Source organism: Haemaphysalis longicornis, unplaced genomic scaffold, assembly GCF_048455015.1.
Source record: "Haemaphysalis longicornis isolate Haplotype H1 unplaced genomic scaffold, Haemaphysalis longicornis Haplotype H1 scaffold_2, whole genome shotgun sequence".
NCBI lineage: Eukaryota > Metazoa > Arthropoda > Arachnida > Ixodida > Ixodidae > Haemaphysalis > Haemaphysalis longicornis.
The window spans coordinates 33,269,049-33,296,671 of NW_027526295.1; the positions used below are offsets into that span (position 1 = coordinate 33,269,049).

General features: G+C 48.6%; 1 protein-coding gene across 1 annotated transcript in view; it reads left to right on the forward strand.

The window, feature by feature from the left end:
• App-bp1 (Nedd8-activating enzyme E1 regulatory subunit APP-BP1) overlaps positions 1-27,623 on the forward strand; it is a 70,566-nt gene that overhangs the window by 25,687 nt on the left and 17,256 nt on the right. Inside the window, exons 9-15 of the mRNA XM_077697816.1 lie at positions 13,770-13,836; positions 13,928-14,013; positions 17,255-17,314; positions 17,460-17,520; positions 21,202-21,274; positions 21,421-21,496; positions 25,892-25,931. Coding sequence (XP_077553942.1) covers positions 13,770-13,836; positions 13,928-14,013; positions 17,255-17,314; positions 17,460-17,520; positions 21,202-21,274; positions 21,421-21,496; positions 25,892-25,931 — 463 coding nt within the window. The remainder of the gene's footprint in view (positions 1-13,769; positions 13,837-13,927; positions 14,014-17,254; positions 17,315-17,459; positions 17,521-21,201; positions 21,275-21,420; positions 21,497-25,891; positions 25,932-27,623) is intronic.

The window sequence follows — 27,623 nt, forward strand, 5'->3', positions numbered from 1 at the left end:
ATTGAAGGCCTGCTGGCAAAACTCTGCAGCTTACAATGGGGAACTAAGGTACTTAAACTAGAGTAGAAAATATTTCCCGCTGTCACTTGCCTAATTGTTGGCTCCTTTAGCTGAAAGAGACCCTGCAGCTGTAGCAGTACCGTATAATGCGGAATATAGGTCGACCCCCTTACCTTGTAGCCGAAAAATGCAAAAAAAATAATTAGGTACCAACCATTGTTTTATTGAGACTATAACTTGTTTCGTCTCAGATTACTCATTTAAAACTGTCTGAAGTATCGTCGGACGACTGCTTCTGGCTCGCTGTCGCCCACACAGCAGGTCGTCCTTGGTGCAGTCCAAAGAATTGCTTATGCAGCACTTAAACACTCGCAAGACCATGTCATCGTGAAGCGAGCGCAAAGCATGGGACACTCGTGTGCAGACCGCAGCAACAGCCAGTCTGTGCAGGCGGTCAGCAAACATCTTGGGGTATCCATTCGTAGAGACATCGCACGACGCTAGCAGACAAAATTTGCCCCTTTGTACAGTAGCACAGGTGCACAGAGCAGCGCCCATGAAACAAGGTCTTCCGAGCGTTGCATACCGAGAGCTGCCCCTTTAGCTAATGCCGCTAGCAACACTTCTTTTGGTGATACCGAACTTGCGCAAGGCGGACACGTCATTGGCCTTGGAAAACCCCCAACTTTTCTTTTTAATAGCACGCACACATTCGCCGACAGCGAGAAGCATGGAGGAAAGAGAAGCGACAAAACAAAGATGGCGTCGCGTTCGATTGATGGTGGTGGCGATGGTGCCTTTGGGGTTTGGATGGGCTCGATGGGCTGCCCGGTCGCCAGATGACAACTGCCAGTGACTGCAATATAGGTCGAGGGGTGACTTTTCGGCAAATTTTTCTGTAAAAAATCTCGACCTATATTCTGCATTATACGGTAGGTTGGGTCCATCTCCGTCGACTGAAGCCCGTTTTGAAGGCCCCACCAAGTCCTTAACCGAGAGCATTCGGTAGATAAACAAGAACTGCTGCACTGTTGGCCGTCCATCATCTCCAGCGACATGTCTCGCAATGCCGAAAAAACGCTGGAACAATAAAGAAAGCTGGATAAGACAGAACTGAGATCATTTCCAAAGCACTCAAATTACCTCTAGGGGATCCTGACCGAGGTTTCCAGTCAGAACGTAGCAGAAGCCCGACTTTAAAAGGGTTTCAATTAGAGCCAACGTGCTACGCAGGGTTATTCTCAGTGCCGCACATGTAGGCTTGCTCAGAAAACAGGCTTGTCTCTGCTTGGGCAAGTCTTCTATGTAGGTAGACCAGTCCTGAAGCCAGGCAATGTTCTCTTTTATGGTCTGAAGGGCGGGCAAGCTTCAATTTAATTGAAGCAGAAATAGGCCAACTTCAGTCACAAAATATATTATTATTGTTCAATAACTCACTGCAATGTGATCTTTTTCATTGTACTGCACTTCCTGAGGTCTCCTTGTGTTGGGGCAGTCGAACAGCCTGTTCAGACGTCTTGTGAAATTTATAGTTGCAACAGACTGACGCAAGTTTGTGCATTCCTCTTGCTTGCTGTAGAATTCCATCGCTGTTGCAGTGGTTTCACTAAAAAGCTATAATGTGAAGGAAATGATTTCATGACTGACAATGCGCAACATAGACAAATGAATGATTTCATTGTTCGGATCAGGCGTGTGTTTGCATCACGGTGGAGGAATAGGAGAAGTGTGTGAACAGCGGCGCCCCGCCGTACTGAGCGCGCTCCGACGATTTGCGTGCGTTTCGCCCTCCCTCCGAGAGGCAGCGCTGTATGTTCAGGGGCCATCGTTTGCGCAGTTTCATGTGGTGAACACGTATACATGTGTAGCGTTTGCACGGTTTCTTGCGGTATGAATCGTTTTGTAAACCTCTGATGGGGCAAAAGTGCTTCGTCCCGCGTTGCACGACCGGCTACAAGTCGTGTCAGGAGAAGTACTCGCTGTTTTCTGCCCCGAAAGACGACGAGCGTCTCAAGCTCTGGCGACATACCATACCGAGGAAAGATCGCCCGCTACAAGCAACAGACAGTGTTTGTGAGAGACATTTTGAGCCTCATCTCGTGACAAAGACATGGACTTCTCAGTACAATGGCAATGTACTGATGAGCATGCCACGACGAGCATCACTGGCGTGTGACGCTGTTCCCCCGGTATTTCCCGATTGCCCGCCCTACCTCTCGAAGAGATCAACGACTCGGAAGCGGCCCGCTGAAAGGCAGCAACAACGACGACCCGCTGAACTGTCACACGAGTTGCGATGAGACGCCTGCAGTCCAGGCAGGCATCGACATGGAATCTCCGAAAACGCAGTCAGGACCAGAGGAAGCTCGTTGTTCGCCGTTCGAAAGCTTGTGTGGCGAAATACAACAGTCATTTCTGCCTTCTGATTCATGGGGTCGCCATAAACTTGAGCTTGACGGTGTGAAGAGTGTTGTGTTTTCTCAAATGAAACGCGTGAAGAAACTTGATTGTTCCTCGTCAGAAAAACCTTCGGGAACACGTGCCGTTACGACGTTTGTCAACCCAAGGATCGTCGAAATTGATGAAAAAATGGAGGCGAATGTTGTTCTAATGGGCCAGTCTATTCCCGTGACAAGGCTGCAGTACAGCAGTTCTCTTACCACTAAGGAAGATGTCCGAGCTCTTCTCAAGCACGTGGATGAAGTCAACATCTGCAGTGGCGGGCCCAGCCCTCTCGAATTCCCACATGTTGAGCCAGAAAGTGCTTATATTGATATTTGCCAGAAATGGCGCCACAAAAAGTGCTGCATGATTCTCAGCGGGGATTCCCCATCATGTGAAAAGTGCGTCAACCTGGCAAACACCTTGCGGACGAGAAAGAAGAGGATGGAGGAGAAGAAACGTCTGTCAAAGCCAGGCCGTCTGCGTCTTCCTTCTTTGCAGAAAAACAATGCTAATGTGGCAGCATTGCGCCGTGCAAATTATGCACTGAAGCGATCGAAAAATCGCCTTCTGAAGCGATTCAGCGAACTTTCGAAGGAGGTGAAACAAGCACGTGATAAGCTGCAGCAAGTGTCGGAAGAGGGAATTGAGACAATTCTGAACAGGCCTGACTTCCCTGCCGCACAGCTGACTGTTGTCAAAGAGTGTATTGCCGCTGCCAAAGTGGCAAACAAGAAAGGCCGGCGGTACACTGAAGAATAGCTGCTGATGTGTCTTCTGCTACATATACGCAGCCCGTCAGCGTACTGCTTCCTTAGGGACAACAACGTTCTCCCCCTTCCTTGTGCTACAACTGTGCGGAAGTACCTGAGCATGGTGCGCGTGAAGTGCGGCTTCGACACAAGGTTCTTCTCAGCCTTCAAGAAAAAGATGGCAACAAAAGATGAGTTCCAGCGACGTGGCATACTCGTTTTTGATGAGATGAAAGTGAGAAAAGAAATGAGGGTCCATGCCAAGTCGATGACTTTCAGTGGGTTCACTGACTTTAGGGACACTGCAGCTGCGAGCGATGACCTTGCAGACCACGGGCTCGTTTTCACTTTCCGCTCCTTTGGCGACCGTTATTCTCAGCCTATTGCGGTTTTTGCAAGCAAAGGGCCCACGAAGGGAATAATCCTCGCACAGCTTATCTTAAAGGCTATTTTGTTGCTTGAGGAGGCTGGTGCCTTCGTTGATGCGATTGTGTGTGATGGGGCTAGCACCAATCGTCTCATGTGGAAAGAATTTGGTGTGAGTGGAGCGTTGCAGAATACGAAGCACTTCTTCACGCATCCTGCTGACGATAAGCGAAACGCGTTCGTTTTTTCTGATGCGCCGCATCTGATAAAGTGCGTCCGAAACCGACTGCATGCACAGAAAGTGTTGCGAGTGGGCGGTGAATGGGTCCACTGGGCACACTTTGACAAGTTGTTTGTTGAAGACACAAAACAAGCTGGGAACTTGCGTGTTTGCCCAAAAATAACATTTGCGCATGTCAATCCTTCCCCCACAGAAAGGATGCGTGTTAAACTGGCTACGCAGTTGTTCAGCCATAGTGTTGCCAAAGGGCTCGAGTTTTATTCCAAAAGAGGCACAAAAGGACTCGAAAACGTGAAGGGCACAGTGGCGTTTAGCCTCATATTTAATGAGCTGTTTGATGCCCTTAATCGGAGAATCCCAAAGGAAGGTATCCGTCTGGGAAGCAGAGACTTGAGGGTTCTCGCTTCATCGTTGCACTGGCTCAACAAGTGGGAAAAGGAGGTGACTACAGGAGCCATTCCTCCTTCCAACTTTTTGACGACCCAAACTGCAGAGGGCCTTCGTGTGACAATTTTGTCGACTCTTGAGCTGTGCAGGTTCCTCTTGAAGGAGTGCAACTTTAAGCACGTTCTGTCTGAGAAGTTCAACCAAGATGTCCTTGAGCGTTTCTTTGGAATCATCCGACAGGCAGGAGGCCAGAACGACCACCCTTCAATGCCAACGTTTTTACAGTTATACAACATGTTGTCGGTGTAAGCGTGATAAAGCCTCCGAAGTTTGGTAACTGCAAAGTTGAAGACTCCGAAAGCCCACCTGTGCTTACATTGAGTGACTTGAAGGTCGTGTTTACGGAAGGTGACAAGGCAGAAACATTGCTGCAGCAGTTAAAGAACAAACTAGATGGTCTTGTTTCTGCTGACATTGAGTGCGAAGATGTTTTCGACCATGCACACGGAATGCCTGAGGCTGTCGACTGTATCATTTATTACTTGTGTGGGTTTGTTTGCCGCAAACTGCTCAAAAACACAACATGTTTCAAGTGTCGAGAGAGCCTCGTGGAGGAAACTCAAGTGCACCAGCAAGTAGAAAGTGCCCTTGTAGACTGCAAAAGCAAAGGCGGCTTATTGCACCCTAAACGGGCCACATTTAGGCTGTTGCGGGCAGCAGAGGCAGCATTTCAGGAGCAGTCAACGTGCAGAAATGCATACGAGCTTGCATTGGAAAGCATGCTGGAAAACTACACTTTCCAGTTTCCTTGTCCGGATCACAAAGAGGAAGTTATGGCCAGCCTCCTGCACAATTACTTTTCAATGCGCATGAGGCAGCTCTGCAAGCAAAAGAAAAATCAAATGAAAAGCAGAACGCAGGAGCTCAGGAAGCTTGCAAAGCTGGTATAACCGAGCATCGATGTAAGCGGCATTTTGTGTTATTATTTCACACCTGCGTCTAATTTTGTTCAGATGTTTTCATTTTGTTACTATTTCATGTTAGTCTGTGACTTTGTTCAAATAAACTGTCAAGTGCAAGTTTTGTTGCAATTGTGAGGTGCCCCTTTCAACTTTGACCATTTTCTTTGTTGTATGACAGTGCGAGTTACCTAGAAATTATTTGCAGCTTTAATCATGGGGTATAGAAAAAGACGCGCGGCTATTTCGTGCTGCGACACACGAATCACGCTTGCGCTTCACCATTCTGCTACACAGTTCGATGAAACATCTATTTTTTTTTTTGGGGGGGGGGGGGGGGGGGAGGCAAGAGACTAGTTTTGCTTGCTCTCAAAGAGTGCCTGTAGGCTGCCTATACGAAGACGGTGCAATGAGCTATTTATATCTGGCGCATTCCATACCTACGACGCAGCTATCGTATAACACACGGTCATCAAAAAGCACCGCCCAAGAAGTGACAAACCGTAAAATTGCACCTCGACGAGGAAACTCATTCTGCGAATTTCGTGCCTACATTGCTTTACTGAGTGGTGGAATGCAGACGCGACCAATTGAAACTTTAACTAGCAAATAGCCTCCTGACTTGCTTTCGGCCGAAGTCAATCAGTGAAGAAAAGGGCTGTTTTATATACACGTAGCGAAGTAAACACTGGCGAGAAGTGCCGTCCACTAGTGTCTAGGTGTCGTTTATTACGCTACAGGCTTTTTCATTATGCCACACAGAGTTCCCGCCATCAAATTGCAAAGTAACTAGGAGAGGTAGACATCACTAGAATCGCGCCGGCCGGCTGCTATAATAGTTGCGTCGGCTCCCAAGGTCGCCAAAGCCATTCAGGATAAGTACTTAGAACGCTTGCGCACAGAAAAACGTTACTAAAATTTATAAACGACATGCAATAATGCACGTAAAGATTATTTTACGAGCTTACATTGCTTTAACAGAGCGAGTATTCACAGCGTTGGGCCCTATGTGTTGTGATGACCGATGGCCCCCATGCGCGCGCGCCATCCATCGGAAACTGCTTGAAGCGCACGCTAAACCGGTATGCTTGGGCGGGCGCAGTTGAGCCACCTCTCATATTCCTCCATTCATTCACTCGCCTGCACTGCAAGCTTTACGCTCATTTTTTGGAAGGCGTTTGGAGAGATGTGGGCCTTCGTTAGCTTTGGCACTGCCCGGAGCCCCGACTGCTGCTCCTCATACTCTAGCAAAGCCTGGTAGTGGTCATAACACTTCTTCTCCGTGTGGAAGCTGTGACATTCGCAAAAAAATTATATCACATTTTCATTATCTCCGTGAAGTTTTAAAAGAGCCATGTTTACTTCTCATCAGAAATTTTCCAACCTTCAAGAGATTGTTTCGAATGCACTTGAAGATGCGGGGGGGATCGATAACCGAATAAATTACTCGGGAAGGGTCGCACGGGTGTTGAAAGGACGTTTGAGGCTTCTTGCTCACCGGTGATACCTGATCAGGAGAAGATGTTGTTTTTCAAACTCTGATATATAATTGTTAAATCTTGCTGATAGAACTCTCAATCTTTACCCAAAGAGCTCAAAGCCGATCGGTTCGACGTCGAGTTGTCACAAGTCACTGCGTCAGCTATGGCACCAGCCTTGGCAAGGTGTACAATACACTGCAGGAGCAGCTTAGCCAGTATGCGGCCAGGTGCAGCACCAGTGGCACAAAAGGTGCCAACAGTTTGAGACCAGCCCCCCAGAAATGGCCGGAACAGGAAAACCAACACGTGGTCTCCATCCTTCACTAGGTCAGTGGGTCTCGTGTGTTCACCCAAGTCGACCTTCCCCAGAAGTGCCATGTCCGACTCCCTCAGGTGGACCCTCTTCCTCACACTCATCTCGTCAGACATGAGGACACCTGCAAAAAAATGTTTTAGTAAAATATAAACGTCGACATCCAACCGCAAGTAATGTAAAATAAATGCAGTAAGCAGTATCAGAGTCCGTCAAAGCATTGACGGACTCTGGCAATATCAAACCTCGCGTTTCCCTTTCAGGGGCTTGTCGCAGCTTCTCTTTGAGTGCAGTGAACAAATGTTCGTCAAACCCAAAATCAGCTTTCAGGCTTCTTAGGTAGGCGTAAAGAGTACGAGGATGTGGCAGGGGGAGATACTGATTTTCGTGGAGGAATGTGTACACTGAGGTGAATTTTATTTTCAGTAGCAGGCAATCGTACAGCCATTCCTTCTTGTATCTGAGGATAAAAAGTGCAGGTTTCCACAATCACAAACATGCTAACGAGCAGCCGCATCGATAAAAATCTAACAAGCAAACAACAAAATATAATTCCAAGTGCATATGTGCGTGCAACTTAATTAAGTCTATGTAAGGGAAAAATGAGAGAAGCCAGTACGTGTGAGATCCAGTCATAGAATAAACCAACACAGTCTACAACAGGCAGTGTGAAATGAATTTGTGCATTGGTTGTAGCAGGCACTATTTATGCAACAGTGCAGCAGTACCCCAATATTTGTAGGGAATGCATTTACAGGCAGCTTGAAAAAACTCGGAAAATGTTTAGAAGGAAGCATAGGTGGTGTACAATCAGGCTCTTTTGCGGGGCCACGTGTCGAAACTTACTGAGCCGCCTTCGCTGACGTCGTGTCTGCCTTCATTAAGCACTGGTCGAAGATCAGTTCCTCGTGATTAGAGAGTTTCTGAAACCTCCTCTCCAATACGCTCAGTTTTTTTGTGCGACCTGCCATTTTCGCAATCTTTAATTGACACTGTTGAAGCTGACGCTTCGTGCTTCGAAGTTGCGCCCTCAAGTTTTCTAAATCGTATGAATGCACTGGGTTCTCTGTTTGGCAGGCTTTATCCACGCTTGTGTGTTGTCTGTTCATCCCCTGCACAGTTAAAAAGGCCGCATCTTAAAACGAGCTGTTGTATTTACAATTTATCACTGTAAATTCAGCTGACACTGCAAACAAGTGGCAACTTCTGGGAAACTTACCTTCATTTACACGTAAACTTGCGTTCGCGGCTCTTAGGTTGCAGTTTTTCGATGTGTCCCCTGTTCCGCAGATATCTGGTGAGACACGGCGTCGTTTTGCAGGCGGCTGCCGCGTCACAGACCTGGGGCGAGCTTCTCGCTTCGGAAGATATGCGGGGAGGGCTTCAAATATACATGGAACCGCTCATGCTCGCAGCTTTGGTAACTCACGTCGCAGCGATGCAACTCCTCCATTCACGACGCACTCGTCATACCAAATGACGTCAGCAGTGCCGAAATGTTTTTCAGAGACGCGAGCGTGTTGTGAGTTGAAAGAAAATTCGGAAACTTCTTGCCGGGGAATAACTCTCTTCCGCTTCGCGCACTGCTCGGCGTCCGAAGGAAAGCGAAATAGCGATGCCTTCTCGTCGTTTCCTCTGTAGCCAGAACGGCAGCCAGGCACGCAGCAAGTATGCGGGATGATAGTTCACAGAGCACTTCTCAGCACTGATAAAGCAATCGGACCATTTCAGCCTTACGCGACAGGTGAAGCGAATGCGCCGTGCTAACACCGCAAGGAGCGTCTGCTACGCACTGCACTCCCCTCCGACCGCTTCGGCGGCTGCCCTCCGATCAACGCCAGCGCCGCGGTGCGGCCTCCCTGGGCAGCGTACGAAGCCCTCCCATAGTGTGACGGCGAAGTTTCACGACCAGAAAAGCATTGACGGACCCTTGACGCTACACAAGGGAAGAATACCGACACGGACGGCACCACTTAAAAGACGATGAACTAACTGGCCCAGCTCTCTACCTCAGTCAACATCATCTTTACCATATAAGAAATACGCACGGCACTCGAGGCCTGTCAAGAGCATTCCTGGGAAAGGCAAAATTACCTGGCAAATACTCCGCAACCCTGACAAGCAAGCCAAGCAACTGGCTAATAGAAGAAATTAACGAAGTATGTATATCCGGCATAAGAAATCTATGAGAAAGGAGACATGAAGGACTTGAAAAATTACAGGCTGATCAGCTTACTGTCAGTCATCTACGAGATACTTACCAAGGTAATCACTAACAGAATTTCTGCAACCTTAGATTTCAGTCAACCTAAAGAACGAGCAGTGTTCCGTAAAGGCTATTCAACAATGGACCATATTCACACGATCAATCAGGTGATAGAGAAGTGCGCTGAGTATACTAAACCCCTATATATAGCCTTCATGGAATATGACAAAGCATTTGACTCGGTCGAAATCTCAGCAGTCATTCAGGAATTACGGAACCAGGGTGTAGATGAGCATTATGTAAGAATACTGCAGGATATCTACAATGGGTCCACAACTGCCATCATCCTCCACAAGGATAGCAGTAAAATACCTACAAGGAAGGGCGTCAGACAAGGAGACACAATCTCTCCTATGTTATTCACAGCATGCTTACAAGAAGTATTCAGAATGTTGGATTGGGAACAGGTGGGAGTAAGGGTTAATGGAGAATACCTCAGTAACCTCAGATTTGCTGATGACGTTGCCTTGCTGAGTAACTCGGGGGACGAATTGCAAAGCATGCTTTCCGCACTGGGCGAACAGAGTAGAACCGTGGGCCTGAAAATTAATATGCAGAAAACTAAAGTAATGATCAATAACCTCGGGACAGCACAGTGGTTTGAGATAGGTGGCGAGGCAGTGGAAGTGATAAGCGAATATTACGACTTAGGCCAAGTTGTGACCCCGGATCCCAACGATGAGGCAGAGATAATTAGGAGGATAAGAATGGGTTGGAGTGCATTCAGCAGGCATTCTCAAATAATGAATGGCAGCCTACCATTGTCCCTGAAGAAAAAAGTGTATGACAGCTGCATCTTACCGATACTCACCTATGGGGCAGAAACTTGGAGGCTCACTTAAGAGGGCTCAACTTAGATTGAGGACGGCTCATCAGCGAGCAATGGAACGAATTATTGCCTATATCGAACCCTTGTATAATTCTGGTAAAAATTACATGGATTTCAAACTTTCTATATCGAACGCGATTTTGCTCACAATGGATGTATCGAACTCTCCCACGTGCGATTTTTAGCTCTTCTTAGGCATGTGGCAGGCTTTCCCGCAATACATTGTTGCGCAGCGGTGTCGCAGGTGTCGCTTGCGACTCCCGCTCGAGCTCAAGCGCGTTCAAACCAGCCATGGCAGAGTGGACCAGCTGCAGGCATGCATGCCATTGGCGCTGAAAGCGCCCCATTGGGCGCTGCGGGCTGCGGTGTCACCGATCTTCAAGTCTGCGCCACTTGCTGTGCGCACTTGCTCGGTTCGCTGGGTTCACCATTATTCGCTTGTAGCCATGCTTGTCTCCGCACTGTCGAAAACGCCGAGGACTCCATACCGCTTCTGAGCACGAGCGAAGTCGTCGCTGCCGTGGCCCTGCTACGGCGATACTGCAATGCCATTGAGGGCAGCGGTGTTGCGCTTGTCGACTGTTGTTGACCGGGGAGCAAGCAGTCACCAGCAATGCGTTGCGCTCCAAGAAGCAGGCTACACTCAGCAGTTCTTCCGCCCCAATTATTGTTTTCTTTCTGAGAAAGGATCGTATCAGTAGTGAACTGCAGGGTGGTAAGAGCTCAGCGTTAGCTCGTGACTCCGTCGGCAAGATTGCTCTCATATAAGTTTTTTTTGCTTCACTTTCTATATCGAATTTTTGCTATATCGAACTATTCTGCAATCCTCACGCTTTTCGGTATAAGCGGGCTTTACTGTATATGCAGTTAATAGTACCATCTGGCTTTAGCTTCGCAAGACGGTTCTCACCCAACAGCAACTTCAGGAGCACATACAAGCCGCGCTCAAAACTTGCCAGCACCCTTCAACATAGCGGGATGCATATGTATCTTTTACGTGTGACAAAACCACATATGTTGTGTTTTGTGGCACGCAGCAGCAGAAGAGTGTGTATACTTCTCAAATCACACATGCTCTGCTTGTCCTCAGAGAGGTGGGTTAAAATTCTTGTCATCCTGAAAATGGCGGGTGCAGTGTGCAAGAACCGGACAGGACAAGCGCTCGTCGTCCTGTCCGGTTCTTTTCTTTGTGGTCCTGTTTTAAAGCACAATTTCCAACCAACCATGTCGCTTTACCAACTCGCCCAACTCTCCATCCTGCTGCTTCACATAGTACAGCGAATAAGTAACTGTGCGGGAGGGGCTGCAACGAAAATGCTCAAAATCTTGACCCAGGCTCTTCTCGTGGGCAAAGTGACCTATGGATATGTTTTGACTTAACTCGGACCTAGTTAAAGCAGCTTCAGGTTTTTCATCACGAAAGCCTTCGAGTCATCACTGGCCTTCTTCCCAAGCATACAAGGCTTTAGGAGCTATACAAACATGCACAACTTCCTCCCTTTACAGAAATCACATGAACCCATCGGAAAGGCCCCATCATCCTACGAGCACCCACTCCTTCCGGCCGTGGGCTGTTTGCGCATTGCCACCTGTCAGCACACCACTGCAAACAATTCCTTCGCCGATACCTGGTGGGATGACTTTATCATCGTCAAAACGAAGCCACTCCTCACAAAGTTTGAGGAAATCTACCGTAGTAAGGAACGCATACGCACACCCCCAATTACCTAGTGGAACACCCATAGCGGCACTTACACCGATGACACTTGGGACCTAACCTCAATTACTGGCGGATTAGCGGCCATTCAGCCGATATTCCATACCACTTGCCAACAGGAATGTGCAACGGTGCCTTCGTCTACTCACCTCCAACTCGAAGCAGTATAAGTTGCTGTCTGGCAAATTGAATTCTCCGACTCATCCCACCAGCCTCATGCAACTATTTTGACAGGTAGTGAGGAGACCGTCCACACGCTAAGCCAGGCATTTTAGCCGGATTTCATCTGCACCCGCATCAAAATGATTGCCAGGAAGCTACTCCACACCAAAGAAATTCATATTCAAGTAGACTGGGTGCTAGGACGCTGTGCTAACTTCAACGATGGGATGCAGGCCCTGGCGAGCGATTTTATTAACAGCGCAGCTGTTTAGCAAATCATTATTTTTCACATCCGCAGTGAAGAATAACTAGAAAATTGTAAGGGTACGTGTGCACATGCCTTGTGGTGACTGCTCGGCAGTTAAAAAACCAAGAAAAAGCCGAGCCAAAAAAAAAAAAAAAGAAAAAAAAGAAAAAAAAATTATGCTTATAGCAAACAATGATAGAGTAAACGCCATTGGTGCAGCGAGGAAGAAGCAAATCGGCTGCAATCATGGACTTCAATCATGGTCGTGAAGGTTGCGTGCAGGTTTGCTACTTTCAAGTCTTACGGGTAAGTGTGAGCTTTGTCGGCAGTTTTGCACTCACTCCTGTGCGGTGTCTTCTCACCACGACCCAAGTGTTGACCCATTTGAAGCCTATGCCACCTACAAGAAATGCACTAGGTGTTGAGTACACTGCCACGTCCCTACCAACGACCACTCTTTACCTCCATGACTTCCAGGCGGCCTTGAGGTTCTTCTGGGTTCTTACTCACAAGGTTCGAGCTGTAGTAGCGCTGACAGCAGACCTCCTTCGCAAATGGAAAATGGACCGGCCATGTACATCACTGGAAATACCACCAACCATCCACCCTTAGCAGTGCGACCCCCCACCTGCTTTACCAACGCTGCCTGTATAATCCTTGCCTAACGCGTGACCGAAAAATGGCCGAACAGCCACTCTCCTGTTGCTCTCTCCTACCCTTCCCCGCTCCCTAGCCTTCCTGCGTGCTTTCATGTCTGCCAGCCAGTGCCGCTTCTTGGAAACTATGCAAAATAATTGACAGTTTGTGTAGCGTTCCCCAGGCGGCGCTCCGACGCCTTCGAGGTAAGCTGACTGACACACGCTGTAGAAGTGAGTGCAGTGTTTGCGACTCGTGAGCAGTGACGTAAGGTGCGGCGTCCGCCGGCACGCGCCACTTAGCGGTGGAGTGGCTGAACTAAGTGTTCCTACGCCTCCCATTGCAAAGCGGGCGACACGTTAGGCAATGTTTATGCAGGCGGCGTTGGCTTGGCGCGCTCTACAGGAGCTACACTGAACGTTTGGGCTGTGGACGTGGACGAGACTGTGAGCTGAGCGTTTTAAGATGAGCAGCATAAAGTGTTTGCCTGACTGTCTCTTCGCACCCGCAGCCAAGCAAGTTTTTGCCTCACTGTCGGCCTTTATTTTGCACCAGCAGCGGTGTCGCTTTGTGAATGCAAAGTTTTTTCGCCTGGTTTGACCCCACCTGGCCTGCCACCTACTTAGGCTGAGTCACCATCGTTGCATTAGTTACGTTTCTTCCCTCCTTCCTCTCGTCTGCTTTTCTTTCCATCGCAGGGCCTCCCTTTCACTTATAGCTGAAAATAAGTGATAATAAAGTGAAAATAAACTCAAATGATGGTAATGTAATTGTGTGTGATGTTCCCCCTCCCAAATGTCCGGAGCAAAAGCCACGGGGGTACAGGCCTGAATGCACGTGGACTTGTGCGGGCAGGCTGGGCCTGTGGCCAGGCCTGTGGTTTGCCAAATCCACCCGCAATCTCCTGGTGTTTCTTGTCCAAGATCTCTCGTCATCTTCACGCTGGTCATTCTGCCCCTCTCTTTGTCCAGACGGGCTCCAAGGCCCTGCCCAAGACCAGGCAGGAGAAGGAGGAGCTGAAGGCCCTGATCAAGAAAGGTGGCTGTTTCCCCATCTCATCTCATCCCCTCCTGCAAATGTGAAACAGAGTTGGGTATATGCTCCCCCCTGTTTCACGCTCCCGTTCCAGCGAGGAGGCCCAAGGAGAGGGGCGAGGAGGAGGAGAACTTTGAGGAGGCCCTCAAGGCGGTCAACAAGTCGCTCAGCCCCACCGAGGTACGTAGTGTGGCCTCGCCTCTCTGCATCCTTCCTGTTCTCCTTTGTTGTTGTTCTTGTTCTTCTTCTTCTGAGGCAGAAGTTTGCATGGCAGAATTGTCTGCTGTCACGGGCGTTGCGGCACGTGCATTCCTTTCATGGGATGTTCCACACTGCTGTAGTGTGGAAGCATGTCTGGAGATATTTGTGATGGTTTTCAGAACTGTGGCAGTAGAGGTGTGCGAATATCAAATTTGGGACCGCTAATCTAATACGAGCAGTGAAAACTGAGCGAGAATGGAATGTCTTCAAATATGAATATCTTTGCCGTAATGGTGCTGATAAAGCATAGCTACAAAAGAAAAAGATCACTTGTCAGGATGAAACGCGACTAAAGGTTCGTGCTTGACGCAAAAAAATGATGCGGCAAGTTAAAAATACTACAGGGCTAAGACCTGGGGCGGTATTCTCGCAACTGTCCCTTTTGAAAACGTCCCCTTTGCGTCCCTTTCAACGTGACGTACTTCCGGTTAAGCAGTGGGCGTTGGCAGTAGGTTTGCCGCGCTTGCGCTACGTCACTTCCGGTTGTTTGCTTTTAGCCAATCAGGGCTCGCCAAAAGGGACATTTTGAAAGGGACGCAAAAGGGACAAAACTCGAGAATACCGCCCCAGATGGCGAGGCAGTGGAGCCAAAATGCGGCACACACATGCCGTGAAGGAATGTGCGCCCCTCAACAAACACAGAAAGTGTGTTTGACTGGCCACAGTTTTTTTTGCCATTGAAAAGAGGCTGGCCATGCTTGTGGTTGTGAGTCCCTACTGCAGGTGTTGCCAATGATTAGCAAGTCTCGACTCCTCCCTCGTGCCACTGTATTCATAGAACACATCTTATAAAGCGATGGCTTTCTTACCAACCTGTCAATAAACATGCGTTTCCCCATAGACCAGGTGGTTGACCGAAAAGCTATCATGCGATCTCTAGGCGCACGGCGCGTGCGAAGAACGGTGGAACCCAGCCTCAAAAACGTGCACACAAAGAGAGAGTAGGACAACACGCACGCTGGGACTACCAACAGTTTAAACAGTAAAATTTCGAATGAAAAAACAAGGTTAGGCCGTGCGCCGTAAAAACTGAAGTTAAGAAGGTCAGCTGATGACGCAATTCAATATTGGCTCTTTTTCAAATATTCAGCTTCTTTGCCTGATACCGTTAGTGAGGGCACACTCACGCACTTATCAAAACCATGCTTTTGCAATCGTCAAGCTTCAGAAAGCTCCCTCGCACTCTGTGGCTGCCCTGCCAATTATTTCAGTTTTGTCAAAGAGGAGGGTGCATCCACAACCGCGGCAGTGGGCTGGCCAGTCCCCCTCCTTCCTCCCCGCCTGACGGGACTGAAGTTTCATGTTTCTTTAAACGAACATTCAGACAGCATCCCGTCTGCCGTGTATACATTTGTGAACCCGCGCTTCCGTTGCATCGAATGACGGTTACTTGAAAATTGCGAAAAGGAGCAATACATGCATCGATTTGTTCACAGCCCGAATGGGCTAAAGAAAGTGTCTTCTATTTTTCTTCTATGGCCTGAAACTTTCCCGTTTTTGTTTATTCCGTTCTCATCCCGGTGATCTTTGTAGTAAACACTGTGTCACGCGATCAGTTGCCTACTGCTAGCCTTGTGAGGGGGCGCAGACCTTCGTTGAGCCAATGAATCGGCTTTTTGTCTGCGCCCACCCCAACGTCTTTTTGATACTGAAAATAAACTTTCTCGAACTTGAACTTGAATCATCAAGAAGGAGTGCAGTAGTATACCTTTGTCTTATAGCTAGATCACGTATGGGCATATATTTAGATCACTCGTAGGTGCGTTTACATAGTGCGTAAAAAATTGTCACACGCATGGCTTGTTTCATTTTTGCAATTTTGGTCTTTGATGGTCGATTGGGTGCACTTCCAGCTTTTGTGCTTCTTTCAACTTTCTTTGGGATGGGGTGGTAAATTTCTTTTTGGCGTATGAATTAAAAAAAAAATAGCGTTCCACTTCACCCGACGTGCACTAGAGTTATACCCCTGTCAAACGTGCCTATCTAAGTGCACTTACGCCGAGTGCACTCGGGCTTTTTGAGTGACACTTTGGCTGTGCGCTGCTAAACGGCAAAATAAAGTGCCCTTGATCATGATATCAGTGACGATAGCTGGCGTAAATAGTACGCAAAATTACTTGAAATTCCCCCTCTTTATCGCGTGAAAAACAATGTAGCCATATCGTTGCGTTTGCATCGCTCAAAATCGCAATCGGCGCCTCGCACAAGTCCACAAAAAACAGAGTTGGGACGGCGACTGAACGCCGGCGCAGATGTCTGAACTGTTATTCACTGCGCAGCGAATAACAGCAGAATTATCGTTTCGGGGAAATTATCTGAAAGCGTGGATTATAACGGAGAAGGTTGAAGCGGGAACACAATCACAGCGCCACAAGAAACCACCTACGAGAATGCCGCACAGAACGGCTGCCATGGAGCGAAACCCCAGCAGGTGGCGCTGGCACGTCGTTGAGAGAGAGGTGTTTTTCTTGTTTTTCGTCGCTGCTTCTCTTTTTGTAAAAGTAAATGAGCAATATATCTACAATTAACTTTTAATGTTACGTATTATCACCTAAACGCTCGCGGTTTTATGTTGTTATTCCCGATTTTCAGGCTTCTGCTTACGAGATTACTCACTTGGCGAGCTGGCCCCGCTAAAGTGTGTTTGGGGAACACACTCAGCTTAAAGTACGTTCCTTGTGAAGTGTCATTCATGTTTGCCATTTAGCTGCTCCCGAACGACATTTTAGCCGAGTGCACTCTGTGGAAGAGCACTTAAATAGTCACGTTTGACAGGGGTCACGTGAATAATCACGTTTGGGCATTCTTTCACGGCTCTGGTGTTGTGCTTCGAAAAAGCCAACCCACTGAGGCAAGCCGTGCAGTGAAGCTTGAAGGCATGTTGTCCAGCAGAGCCAACTTCTTGGCAATTATCATTACCGCCGCAGTCATCCTTACTTGCATGGCTACTTTCTGGGGTCCAGCTGCTCCCTCTCTCCTGGGATCCACTGTAAGTGCGGGGAGAAGCCAGGTCGACCCCCAGCCGTGCACCTGTTTTCACATAATTTCTGCTGCCCAGCACACGCATACCCCCTTAATCCTGATGTGAAAATTGTTGTACGCTTCCCTGTTCCTTTGCGACAAACTGGATGAACAGTGTTGTCACTGCATTTTCCCCCAGGTTCCCCCCCACGTGAAGGAGCTCTTTGACGAACCCGCCTGCCTGGCAATCACCCCCGAGGTGAGTAGGCCACATGGGGGGCTTCTTCATCCTCTGTGGCCTGTGTCGAAGCTGTTTGTTTTTGTGGTGGTGCGCGTGCTGTGGCTGGTGCGAGTGCTGTGGCTGGTGCGAGTGGGGGTAATACCGCCCTTGGCTCTTCTTTCAGAGCAAGCCGTTCTGGGTGTTGATGCGGGCTCTCAAGGACTTTGTGGAGAATGAGGGAAAGGGTAAGCCCCTGTTCTTTTGGCTGGCATTTTTCCGTAGGCTTGCTTACCCTTTTAATAATGCACGACCATTCTTCAACAGGCAGGCGCCCCTAATATCTAATGTTTGCAAAATAAATGCTAAGTTGGGCAAGTAACCTACTTAATCACCATTATAGTGTAAATGGAGGTGATTGGTGACCTAAAAACTGTTAAGAAGTTAGAAGTAAAAAAAAAAAAAAAAACGAATAAAATGCTTGACATAGTGCACTAGCAGTGCATCTGCATTCAGGTGTGAAGCCCACTTTAAGGACACTTACCAGACTCACCCGATTCTAACGTGCCCCCGATTCTAACACGGCCCTGATTTTCCTGGCAAAAAAAAAACCAAAAAACTTCCACCTCCAATTCTAACGCGCACGGAACTTTGTGATCCAGAAAAACGAATGCGAGAGAAACGGGCGATTTATTTCCCGAGGTAATCTCTCGTCTTACTCCTTGTTGCTCTCCGAGAGCTCCTTGTCGCTTTCCGCTGACTACAACATCTCGTCCTCGGTGCCGCCAAGCGCGTTTGTGATGCCACACTACTGAACGAACGTTCAACCATGGTCGATGGGATCGTGGCCCACACCTCGCAAGCCCATCCCGCGAGCTTCTCCAGAGGGGCACGCTTCAGCCGATCGCTCATTTGGAACGCATGGGAGCCGCTTGTAAGCCACACGTGGAAGCGGCGCACCTTTGCTGCTGCTGCTGCTGCCATTGCTGTAATCAAGCGCGCAAGTGGAACAATTTGACGATTGGTGTGAACGCCGATAGAAAAGCCTAGGTTTCCTGCGTCCAAAACATGGGGGGGGGGGGGGTCTGAAAAGTCGTTGCTAAAAGTGGCTAAAAGCTTTGGCGCCATCTTGAGATGGCGATGGCAATGGGTGGGACAAAATTTCCGCTGTTTCGGTTTCGTATCCGATTCTAACGCGCATGTGACTTCTCCGCCTATTTTTTCGGAAAAAGAATCGGGTAAGTACGGTAGTGCACAGTGCTCCATGGGGGGGCCTTCATAATTTGGAATGGGTCTGCTTATGTTTTCTCTGGGGAAGTAAGTGCTTTCCCAGCAGTGCAATGCATTTGCGTGTAATAGTGATGCAAAACTTAAATGGGCTCAGTGCATATTAAAAGAGCTGGGAATATGCCTATGCATTAGTACCCACTTTTCATGATTCCTGTACGCTGTTCTCTTAGCAATTCATAACTGGCCTTTCCATTAGTAATCCATCACGTGGGCAGTTCTACTGATCATTAGGCTGTCCTTGGAAGTTGTCAGTGGTTGCCCTGATTGCTCTGTGCAACAACAAATTGATCCTGCTATGTTACTGGCCGCGGGGAGCTAGTAGTTTGGGCCGCGTCTACTGCCGGGCGATCAGTTTCAGTGTCACAGCGGCATTCCCACTGCAATTCTGTTGCATTGTGGGGTGACAATAGCCCACAAGAGAGCAGCAAAGTGTGGCAGGATAGTGGGAATACTTTTTCCAACCAAGTACAGGGTGTTAAGGCAAGAGAAGACGGGCAGCAGGGCTCGGTGTCATGGCTGACCGAAAACGGGGTTCTGACCTTTAATGACAGGATTATGTACACGAAGATGATGATAGGGATGCTGACAGCACATACCCCACGGAGGGGATTCAACATCCTCCCGCCGCCGCAGTTCACACGTCTGCCGCTGGAGAGTTGAGGCACCAACCACACGATGCCACTGAACCTGCCGCTAGTTCGCACTTTTCTCAGGTGCCCCGCGGCTCGATCAAACCCTTTGCAAGCAACGAATGGGACTGGTGTCGGTAAACCAGCACGCGTGGCTCTGCTGATACTCTGCGTTGTAGAGGAGAGGTTGCTAAATTCTTCCTCAGGTCGAAACGGCTCACAACGGCTTCTTTTTCTCCCGCCCGCGAGATCAATAGACAAGTAATGAATCCTCAGTCCTAGCTTGTGGTTTTCATTCCGTAATGTAGATCCTTTCATGCCGTCGTCAAGTCGGGGCACCTCTTCCGCTTCCAGCGGTGCTGAAGCCGGCGTCTCAATCTCAGAAGCGCCGACCGTCGCCAACGTGATGTGCCGCAGAACCACACCGCGTGTCCAGTGTCTGTCGTGAACGAATTCCAGATACGGCCTCGGACCACTTTCAATGGGTTGGCGGTTTTGGAATAATTCTTGTGGCCTGAGTTGGATGACGCTCGCCCATCGGTCTCACGCATGCCAATAGCTGCCCCTGTTTTCTTGCCGGTTGTCTCCGATTCGGGCGACGTTATTTCCACGATGAACGTCAACGGAAAAAGCGATGCTGCCTTTTCTCGATCAGGCGTCGCTATTGCCTCATGTTGATCAGCAGCGATGAGCTGTGCTTGCTCAGGCTTTTCAACTCGAATTTGATGCAAAGACTCATGCTGACGCACTGGTGCGACCTCCCACACTTCGTCGATTGCATCTAGCGAGGTTTCGGGAAGTTGCGGGAAGGATTCGCCCTTCATGAAGTCCGGAACACAGATGTACTCAAAGTCCAGAGAAGGCTGCTCAATGCGTGTTTCTCCAGGAGCTTGTGCTACGTTCGGTTCGATAGGAGGCGTTTCTGTTTCCCCAAGCTCCATGCTTGATGGCAAGTTGTCGCCATCCCCGTTGTGACGACTGGGCATGTTTTCGACGAACGAGTATAAGAACTCTCTCGGGGTGTTGAGGAAGACGGTCATTTCGGAAAACGATGTAGATTTGATGTCTAAAGGCTGCTTGTTTTTTAGGCACTGTAACCAATGTTGGAGGTAAGCATTTGCTCTGAAGAAGCAGAGGGTGTATCTATCCACCTCCTCTACCTCCTGCTCAATTTCCTCTTCAACTAGGTTAAATATATCAGAATCCAATTCGATTAGATCATTTCTGATTTGTTGCAGGTTCGCCAAGTTAGCCTTCAGCTTCGTCACGTCGCAAGATTCTGAAATCAAGAGCCGGTCGCTACTGTTCAAAATTCCCTTAAAGTCAGTACGGATATGGCTCCGCAACGAACGCAGAGCGTCCAGCTCACCAGCTTGCTCTTCGGTAGCGGGGCTCTTGGTGCCAAGCATGGTGAACTGGACGGGACGGGGCGTGTCTGCGTCGGTAGGAGAGTTGCGGTCGGTTTTCGTCGGTGCACCGGGAATGGCCGCGCCCGGTGTCGGTCGAGTCTGGTTGGTCACAGGTCCCTCGAGGACGGTGGTAGGAACGCCAGTGTTGGCGTCGGTGCCTTCGAGGGAGTCGGTGGTCAAATGCGGTCGCTGTCAGCCATGGTTACAGTTAGCTCAGGGTGAGTCGACGGTAAACAGTTCTGGGTCTCACATGCCTGCAGCCACTGGCATCCCTGCTGCTCTCCACTTCGGTCCCTGGTCTTCTTCCCGGGTTTGTCGGCACCAAAATGTTAAGGCAAGAGAACACGCGCAGCAGGGTTCGGTGTCATGGCTGACCGAAAACGGGGTTCTGACCTTTAATGACAGGATTATGTACACAAAGATGATGATAGGGATGCTGACAGCACATACCCCACGGAGGGGATTCAACACAGGGAACCAGTTCTTTGCAGGAGTCTACATACCACTTTCCCCATTTCTCAAATTGTGGGGGTTAGTTGTAATGGGTGAGATCTTGGTGGTGCCCCAAGTGTGGTGCTGGTGCCACTGCTGGTGCGTGCAGGCGCCCTGCCGGTGCGAGGCTCCATCCCGGACATGACTGCCGACTCGGACCGGTACATCCAGCTGCTCAACATGTGAGTGGGCAGCCCCGCTTGTTTCGCTCGCGCTGCCCAAAGTGGGACTCTGTTCGGGCTGGGCCTGTTCTCCTCCTCCTTCCGACCTGCTTGCCCACTGTGCCGTCTCCCATGTCCACGCCCTCTCCTCTTTCGTCCCCGCCCAGCTACCATGCGGAGGCCGAGAAGGACGTGCAGGCGGTCTACCTGCGGGTCCAGCAGCTGCTGGGAACCATCGGAAAGGTGGGTGGACAAGGGACACAAGGGGAATGTACATTTGGGTCCAGCTCGCTCGCTGGACCCAAGTAGGGCCCCACGGCATTCCGTAGTAGCGGCGTCCCACAGATGCTTCGAAAACCAAGCGGTTTATATAGTCATAACTGTTCAAAACTTGTGAACCGCTGGTGCTTGTCATGAATCTCCCCGCTGTTAAGCACAGAGAAAATGGCAGGTACATACGAGGCGAAATATACGTAAATAACCGGCAGTGCCTGCATTCATTTAGTGAGGAACGCTGTTGGGCTGGTTCTTACGATAGTAAGCAAAAAAAAGTGGCAGTGCAACGCCGGCACGTGTGGGAGAAAAAGCAAGCACAAAAAGAACAGAACTTCCGCTGGCGCAGTTTGAGGAAGGGTGCGCACGAGCACTGCGAAGGCGGGAAATTTGAATCGCATTGGACAAACCTCCGTTCGGTTCATCGGGAGAGGAGTGAGACAGGGCGGCGAAGAGCGTGATGGGTGGTAGCAGTGAGTGGATGACGGCGCCACAGCCCATTATGGCCAATCGCTGCTCTGCACTTCCGACAGCTTGCATGTTGAGTGGAACAGCTTTGTCTCATATTCAAGGGGCAGGGGAAGGGGGGATGTCGGCCCTGCTGGCCACACATTTACAACATGGTCCAGAGGTAGAGTTCCCACAGTTGCTTATCCCAGGCGTCTGAACAAAGACCTTCATTGTCCATGAATACTGTCAGTTTGGCGCATATTTCGGGATACTCATTTACAGATGACTGAATGCCGTTCTCAGCTGTGTTGGTCCTTAAAGGAGCCATGAAGAGGAAATACAACTTCGTTTAATTTGAAAGAACTAGGATTCAGTATCTCACTCAGCTCCATTACAGCCACAAAAGATGTTTTTTTAACGAAAAAAAAGCAAGAAGTGTTTAAAAACTTTCAAATTTTGCGCCACAGTGACATGTTATGAGCAAGAATGACATCTAATGGGCCAGCAATAAAACATAATTTTCAGTGCGTTAGCTGCACGTTAGCATTCAAGTGATGCAGTCAAATGGAACTAGAGGCCCCATTACAGACGTCCAGTCATGTCTCGTCGCGACAGGTCAGTTAGGCGGCCGCCAACTGCACAAACAAGGTTCCGTGACGTCACAGAAAAGTTGCAGGAAATTGGCTAGGGGGTCGTGACTGCTTCACATGTTTTTTTTTTAATATCTCCGTTATTTGTTCGAAGATTGCGATGATATTGGTATCATTCTTATCGGGACTAAGCAGTCTTTCTAATAAACCCAACTTGTATTTTTACCCGCCGCGGTGGCTCAGTGGCTAAGGCGTTGTGCTGCTGAGCACGAGGTCGCAGGTTCAATTCCCGGCCGCGGCGGCCGCTTTTCTGATGGAGGCGAAAAGCAAAAACGCCCGTGTGTACGAGATTTTGGCGCACGATAAAGATCCCCAGGTGGTCAAAATTAATCCGGAGCCCTCCACTACGGCGCGCCTCATTGCCTGCGTTGTGTCGGAGCGTTAAACCCCACAATCAATCAATCAACTTGTATTTTGTCTTCATGGCTCCTTTAAAGACTGCCTGGCAAGTGATGTCCGCGAAGAAATTGTTTGTGCAAAATTTTTGGGGGAGACTTAGAAAAAAAGTCACTTTATCTGAAAAACAAATAATGAAACCAATACCAAACATGCGTTTTGTAGAGACATGCTCCAGTAGTGCTTTGTGGTAAAAAAGAAATCTACGCAGAACGTTCTTTTGATCAACAAAAAAAGCCGTCCAGGTGCTAGAGTAATGAGGTGAAACCAGCTTTAGGTTTCCGACTGTTTTGTTCTGCGAGAATACACTTGGAGAAAACATAATTCATGGGGGGCACAAATGCTGCTAGAAGTATTATAACGGATATCATAGCTTACAACAAGGAAACTCCTAGCTTCAGAGTGAATCAACTACGGTAAATATCTCGAAAACACTCCTTCTCACTTAACGTGAATGTTCTTACGAAGGCATTGCCTCACTCCCATAGTCATTGCACAGTTATTATGTAAAGGTGAACGCTTCTTACGAAGTCTTTACAAAGTTCATTGAGTTATAAACATTCTTAGACAGGAGAGCAAGCTTTAGAAAAGTGCACACAAGAATTTGAATTTGTCCCTTGAAGCAACTGAGTGGATAGAAGTTTCAGTGATAAGCGGAAGAAACTGGTCAGAGTGAGTTTGTATAGAAACAACAGTTCACAAAAGGATTCAAAGTGCAGGTACACGCAAGATAAGATACACTATACATTACAGATCGAGGAGAAAAGGAGACTACACAGTGACAAACGCGATAAAAAGTAATGCTAACTAACTACAGTAGTGTTTGTAGACTCTAAGGAGCGCATTGAGGCAAAAGATGGAGTTCCATTTTAAATCTAATAAGATCCTACAATGTGACTACACTTTAGGAACAGTTTAAGGGGAAGAAATGAACGCTGTTGCTGACTCCACTGACTCCTGTTTGTTGCACATGGCATTCCATTGTTGGCCAGCTTTTCAGCAGCCAATCTGAAGGCTCTGTCTTCCCCTTCTTCAGCCATTTATTCCCAAACTCCTAATAACCATCGCAAGCCCCCTCTGGGTTTTGCCGTCTGACTTGCGACATGGCGGCTAACAGCTGGAGAAATTTATTTTGTAGTTGTGGTCAGGGCAAGTACCTCGGGGTTAAGTGGGCATCGTATGACTCCCAACGAAAGCCCGGATGAGGGAAGTACGGTGCGGCAGGCCTTTCTGGAGGAACTGTCACTTGACAGCAAGTCGAGTGGCTGCACTGTGTTCTTCAAATCATGCTTTATCTGCAGCCACCAAAAGATAAATACAGTGGAACCGTGATAATAAGACTTCTAAGGGAACACGCAAAAGGGTCGTATGGCTGGGTGTTGCATGGTTGGGGCACGGTAAATGTTGCCCTAGTAGGTCGTCTGACATGGCAGGGGGGCTTAGAACTTATTGAAATCGCTATATTTAGTGCATTATTGCGTAACTTTCTAACCCCCTAACTGAAATCTTGTTGCAGGAAAAAAAAAAAGCCTACTTTGTGCCGCTCTGTGGCGTTACGCTAGCCCCCCAGGCCTGCGCCTCGCACACGCGAAATAAGGTGGGGCGATGCATAGCGTGGCTGAGCAATTTGAGAGGGGAAATGGTGAGGGAGTAGTGGCCAAGGTTTGCAGGCAAGTTGCACACATAGGGCAAGCAGGCAAGGAAAGGGGGAGTTTGGTTGTCGCCGTGGGGTATTGTCACGCTTGTCGGCTCGGCTTGATGGGAGCTTCGGATTGGCAGTCAGCTGGCTGCCTGGAATTCGAGTTCTTGTGGTCGGCGCATTGCCGCGCTGCTGCCACACACGGCTGTCAAAGGCTCTTATTCGTATTGGTCGTATTCGCACCTTACCTCTTGTGTTCTTTTCAGTAGCTGTAATTTTGTATCGCAGTCGGCAATTTCATTGCATGAGGAAAAACTGAAACTGTTTCTGAAGGCTCACTAAGGGTGGACATGGCTCTTAAAACTATTTCTTCTAATTTTTAAGTAAACTCTGTGAGACTTGTCAGTCTTGCTGCTTTCCCCCCACTGATTTCAAATGTGGCATTATTTTTTCAATCGGTCAGTTAGTTCCCGAGATAATTAGATGTAATCAACCATTTTCGGAGGAACAATAGGCAAAACTGTGTTGGTCACAAAACCGTAATCTTTACATTTTCCAACACTATGAACCCTGGTGAGTGGAATAAGACAATCAGTTTTTTGATGCACCGCTTGGAACTAATTTTACAGCTCAATAAACCTTGGTGGCACCAGTGGCAAGGAACCCTTTTTAGTGCCTATTTCAAACACTGAAGTTTAATGAGCTGTGAAATTAGTTCCAAGCGGTGCATCAAAAAACTGTCTTGTTGCACTCACCAGGGTTCATAGTGTTGGAAAATGTAAAGATTACGGTTTTGTGACCAACACAGTTTTGCCTATTGTTCCTCCAAAAATGGTTAATTACCGCCAATTATCTCGGGAACTAATTGACCGATTGGAAAAATAATGTCATATATGAAATCAGTTGGGGGGAAAGCAGCAAGACTGACAAGTCTCACAGAGTTTACTTAAAAATTAAAAAAGGATTTTTAAAGAGCAGTGTTCCCCCCCTTAACCCTAGCTAACAACTAGGAGACTATCTGTTTTAGATATGGCTGGAACACAATCGATGACGTCTTTAACCACCGGTGATTGGCTTGAATGGGCACAGCAGGTTCTTTCTTGGCTTACGGCCACCCCAAAAAGAGGGTTGTTTTCCAGTTAGGGCCAAGGGGCCGTGCACCCAGCAGATTTCTCGTTTCCTCACTGGTCTTTTTTTTTTTTCTTTTATTTTCTCTTTCTCTGCACACAGCCTCAAGACTTCGTGACTGAGACTGACGTGCGGCTGCTGTGTAAGTAAATGCTCTTTGGATCACTTGCCGAGTCTGCAAAGCACAAAAAAAGGAGTGAGCGAGGACATGGCTGCATTCAGTGCTCTGTGTTGTCTGGAAGCCGATTCCCAAGTGCTGTGATGTGTGTGGGTGAGAGTAGAGGCGGTACTGGTCACCATCAGACCTGGTGCGCACTGAACTGCCACTACATTCACATTGGTAACTTCTAGAAGTGTACGAATATTTGAAGCAAATATCATATTTTATTTCACTTCAAATTGAATAGCACTATATGAAAACGCTAAATATTTTCAAAGTATTTCGGTGCTCAAAAACACCAGGGGTCAGTTGTTTCACTCAACCCAGATGCATGAAATTATGCCTTGTTGAAAAGGTTAAATGTACTGCTAAAATCCCATGAAAAAAAAAATATTTTTGTGATGAGTTTGATATAGTTGATATCGTACTTGTGATGTACCACCTACCGTATTTACACGATTGTAAGTCGACTCGAATGTAGGTCGACCCCCCAAAATTGCACCTCTCAAAAAAAAAAAATGCGAACGCCGCCTAGAAAATTATATCACAAAGCATGGCCTCCGCAATTTGCTGCCGGCAGCACATCGCGCAGGCGCCGCCGGCAGCAGATTGCGGAGGCCACGCACAAAGAGAAGCTCTGCGCTCACGGTATGCGCGGTAGCTGTTAAGAAAGAAAAGCTTTTGTATAAGCACCCGGAATAACCATTCAATGTGATTGATGTGATAGGGTTTAATGCGCCGAGGCAACGCAGGCGATGAGGCGCGCCGTAGTGGAGGGTTAATTTTGACCACCTGGGGATCTTTAACGTGCGCCGAAATCTCGCACACACGGGCGTTTTTGCTTTTCGCCTCCATCAGAAAAGCGACCGCCGCGGCCGGGAATCGAACCCGCGACCTCGTGCTCAGCAGCGCAACGCCTTAGCCACTGAGCCACCGTGGCGGCTAACCATTCAATGTGGGTTGAGCGGGAAGAACATATTTGCTGCGAGGTGACAACCATCGAAGCAACCGGCAGCGGCCACTGCCGCGCGATACGATACCAAAATAAACAACATGGCGGCTGACGGAAGCGGCCGCGCGCGATTTACTTTTGAGCGACTAACCTCTCACCAACGCGTTCGGAAGTCTACTGAAGATTGTAATATGATATGGGCTACGTTAGCGCCGCGCATGGAATCAAGGGATTCGCTAATACTCATTTTGTTTATTGAAGTTGAATAAAACACTTCTTGACGCGTTTTTGCACGCGATTCGTGCGCGTCAGCGTTGCGCGGGTGACTTTTTCACGCCCGCGGCGACGATTGCGCGCGCGTGGCACCTTCTACTGCTTTTAAATTCTACCAGTTCTACCTCGGTAAAACGCGCGTCGAGCGCGGCAGCGGGAGGAGCCTGACGACGCGCGCTCTTCATGGTGCCAAAGATGCTTAGGCTTACCACGGTGACGGATATTTGCTTGGCGCTTGCCCTAGCGGTGCGGATAATGCCTTATAGTGTCGTTTTCGACCACATTATCAGCTCCTTTCCTGCACAAACGTCTTCGTTTGTGCCTTCAGTGATATCTTAAAGAGCGGTTGGAAGCGGTCGCTGGAGCTACGCGCACCTCTTCCCGAATGGTGCCGCCATGTTGCCGCCGCCGATTGCGTAGCGCGAAACATGCGGGTGGTATTCGCGGCA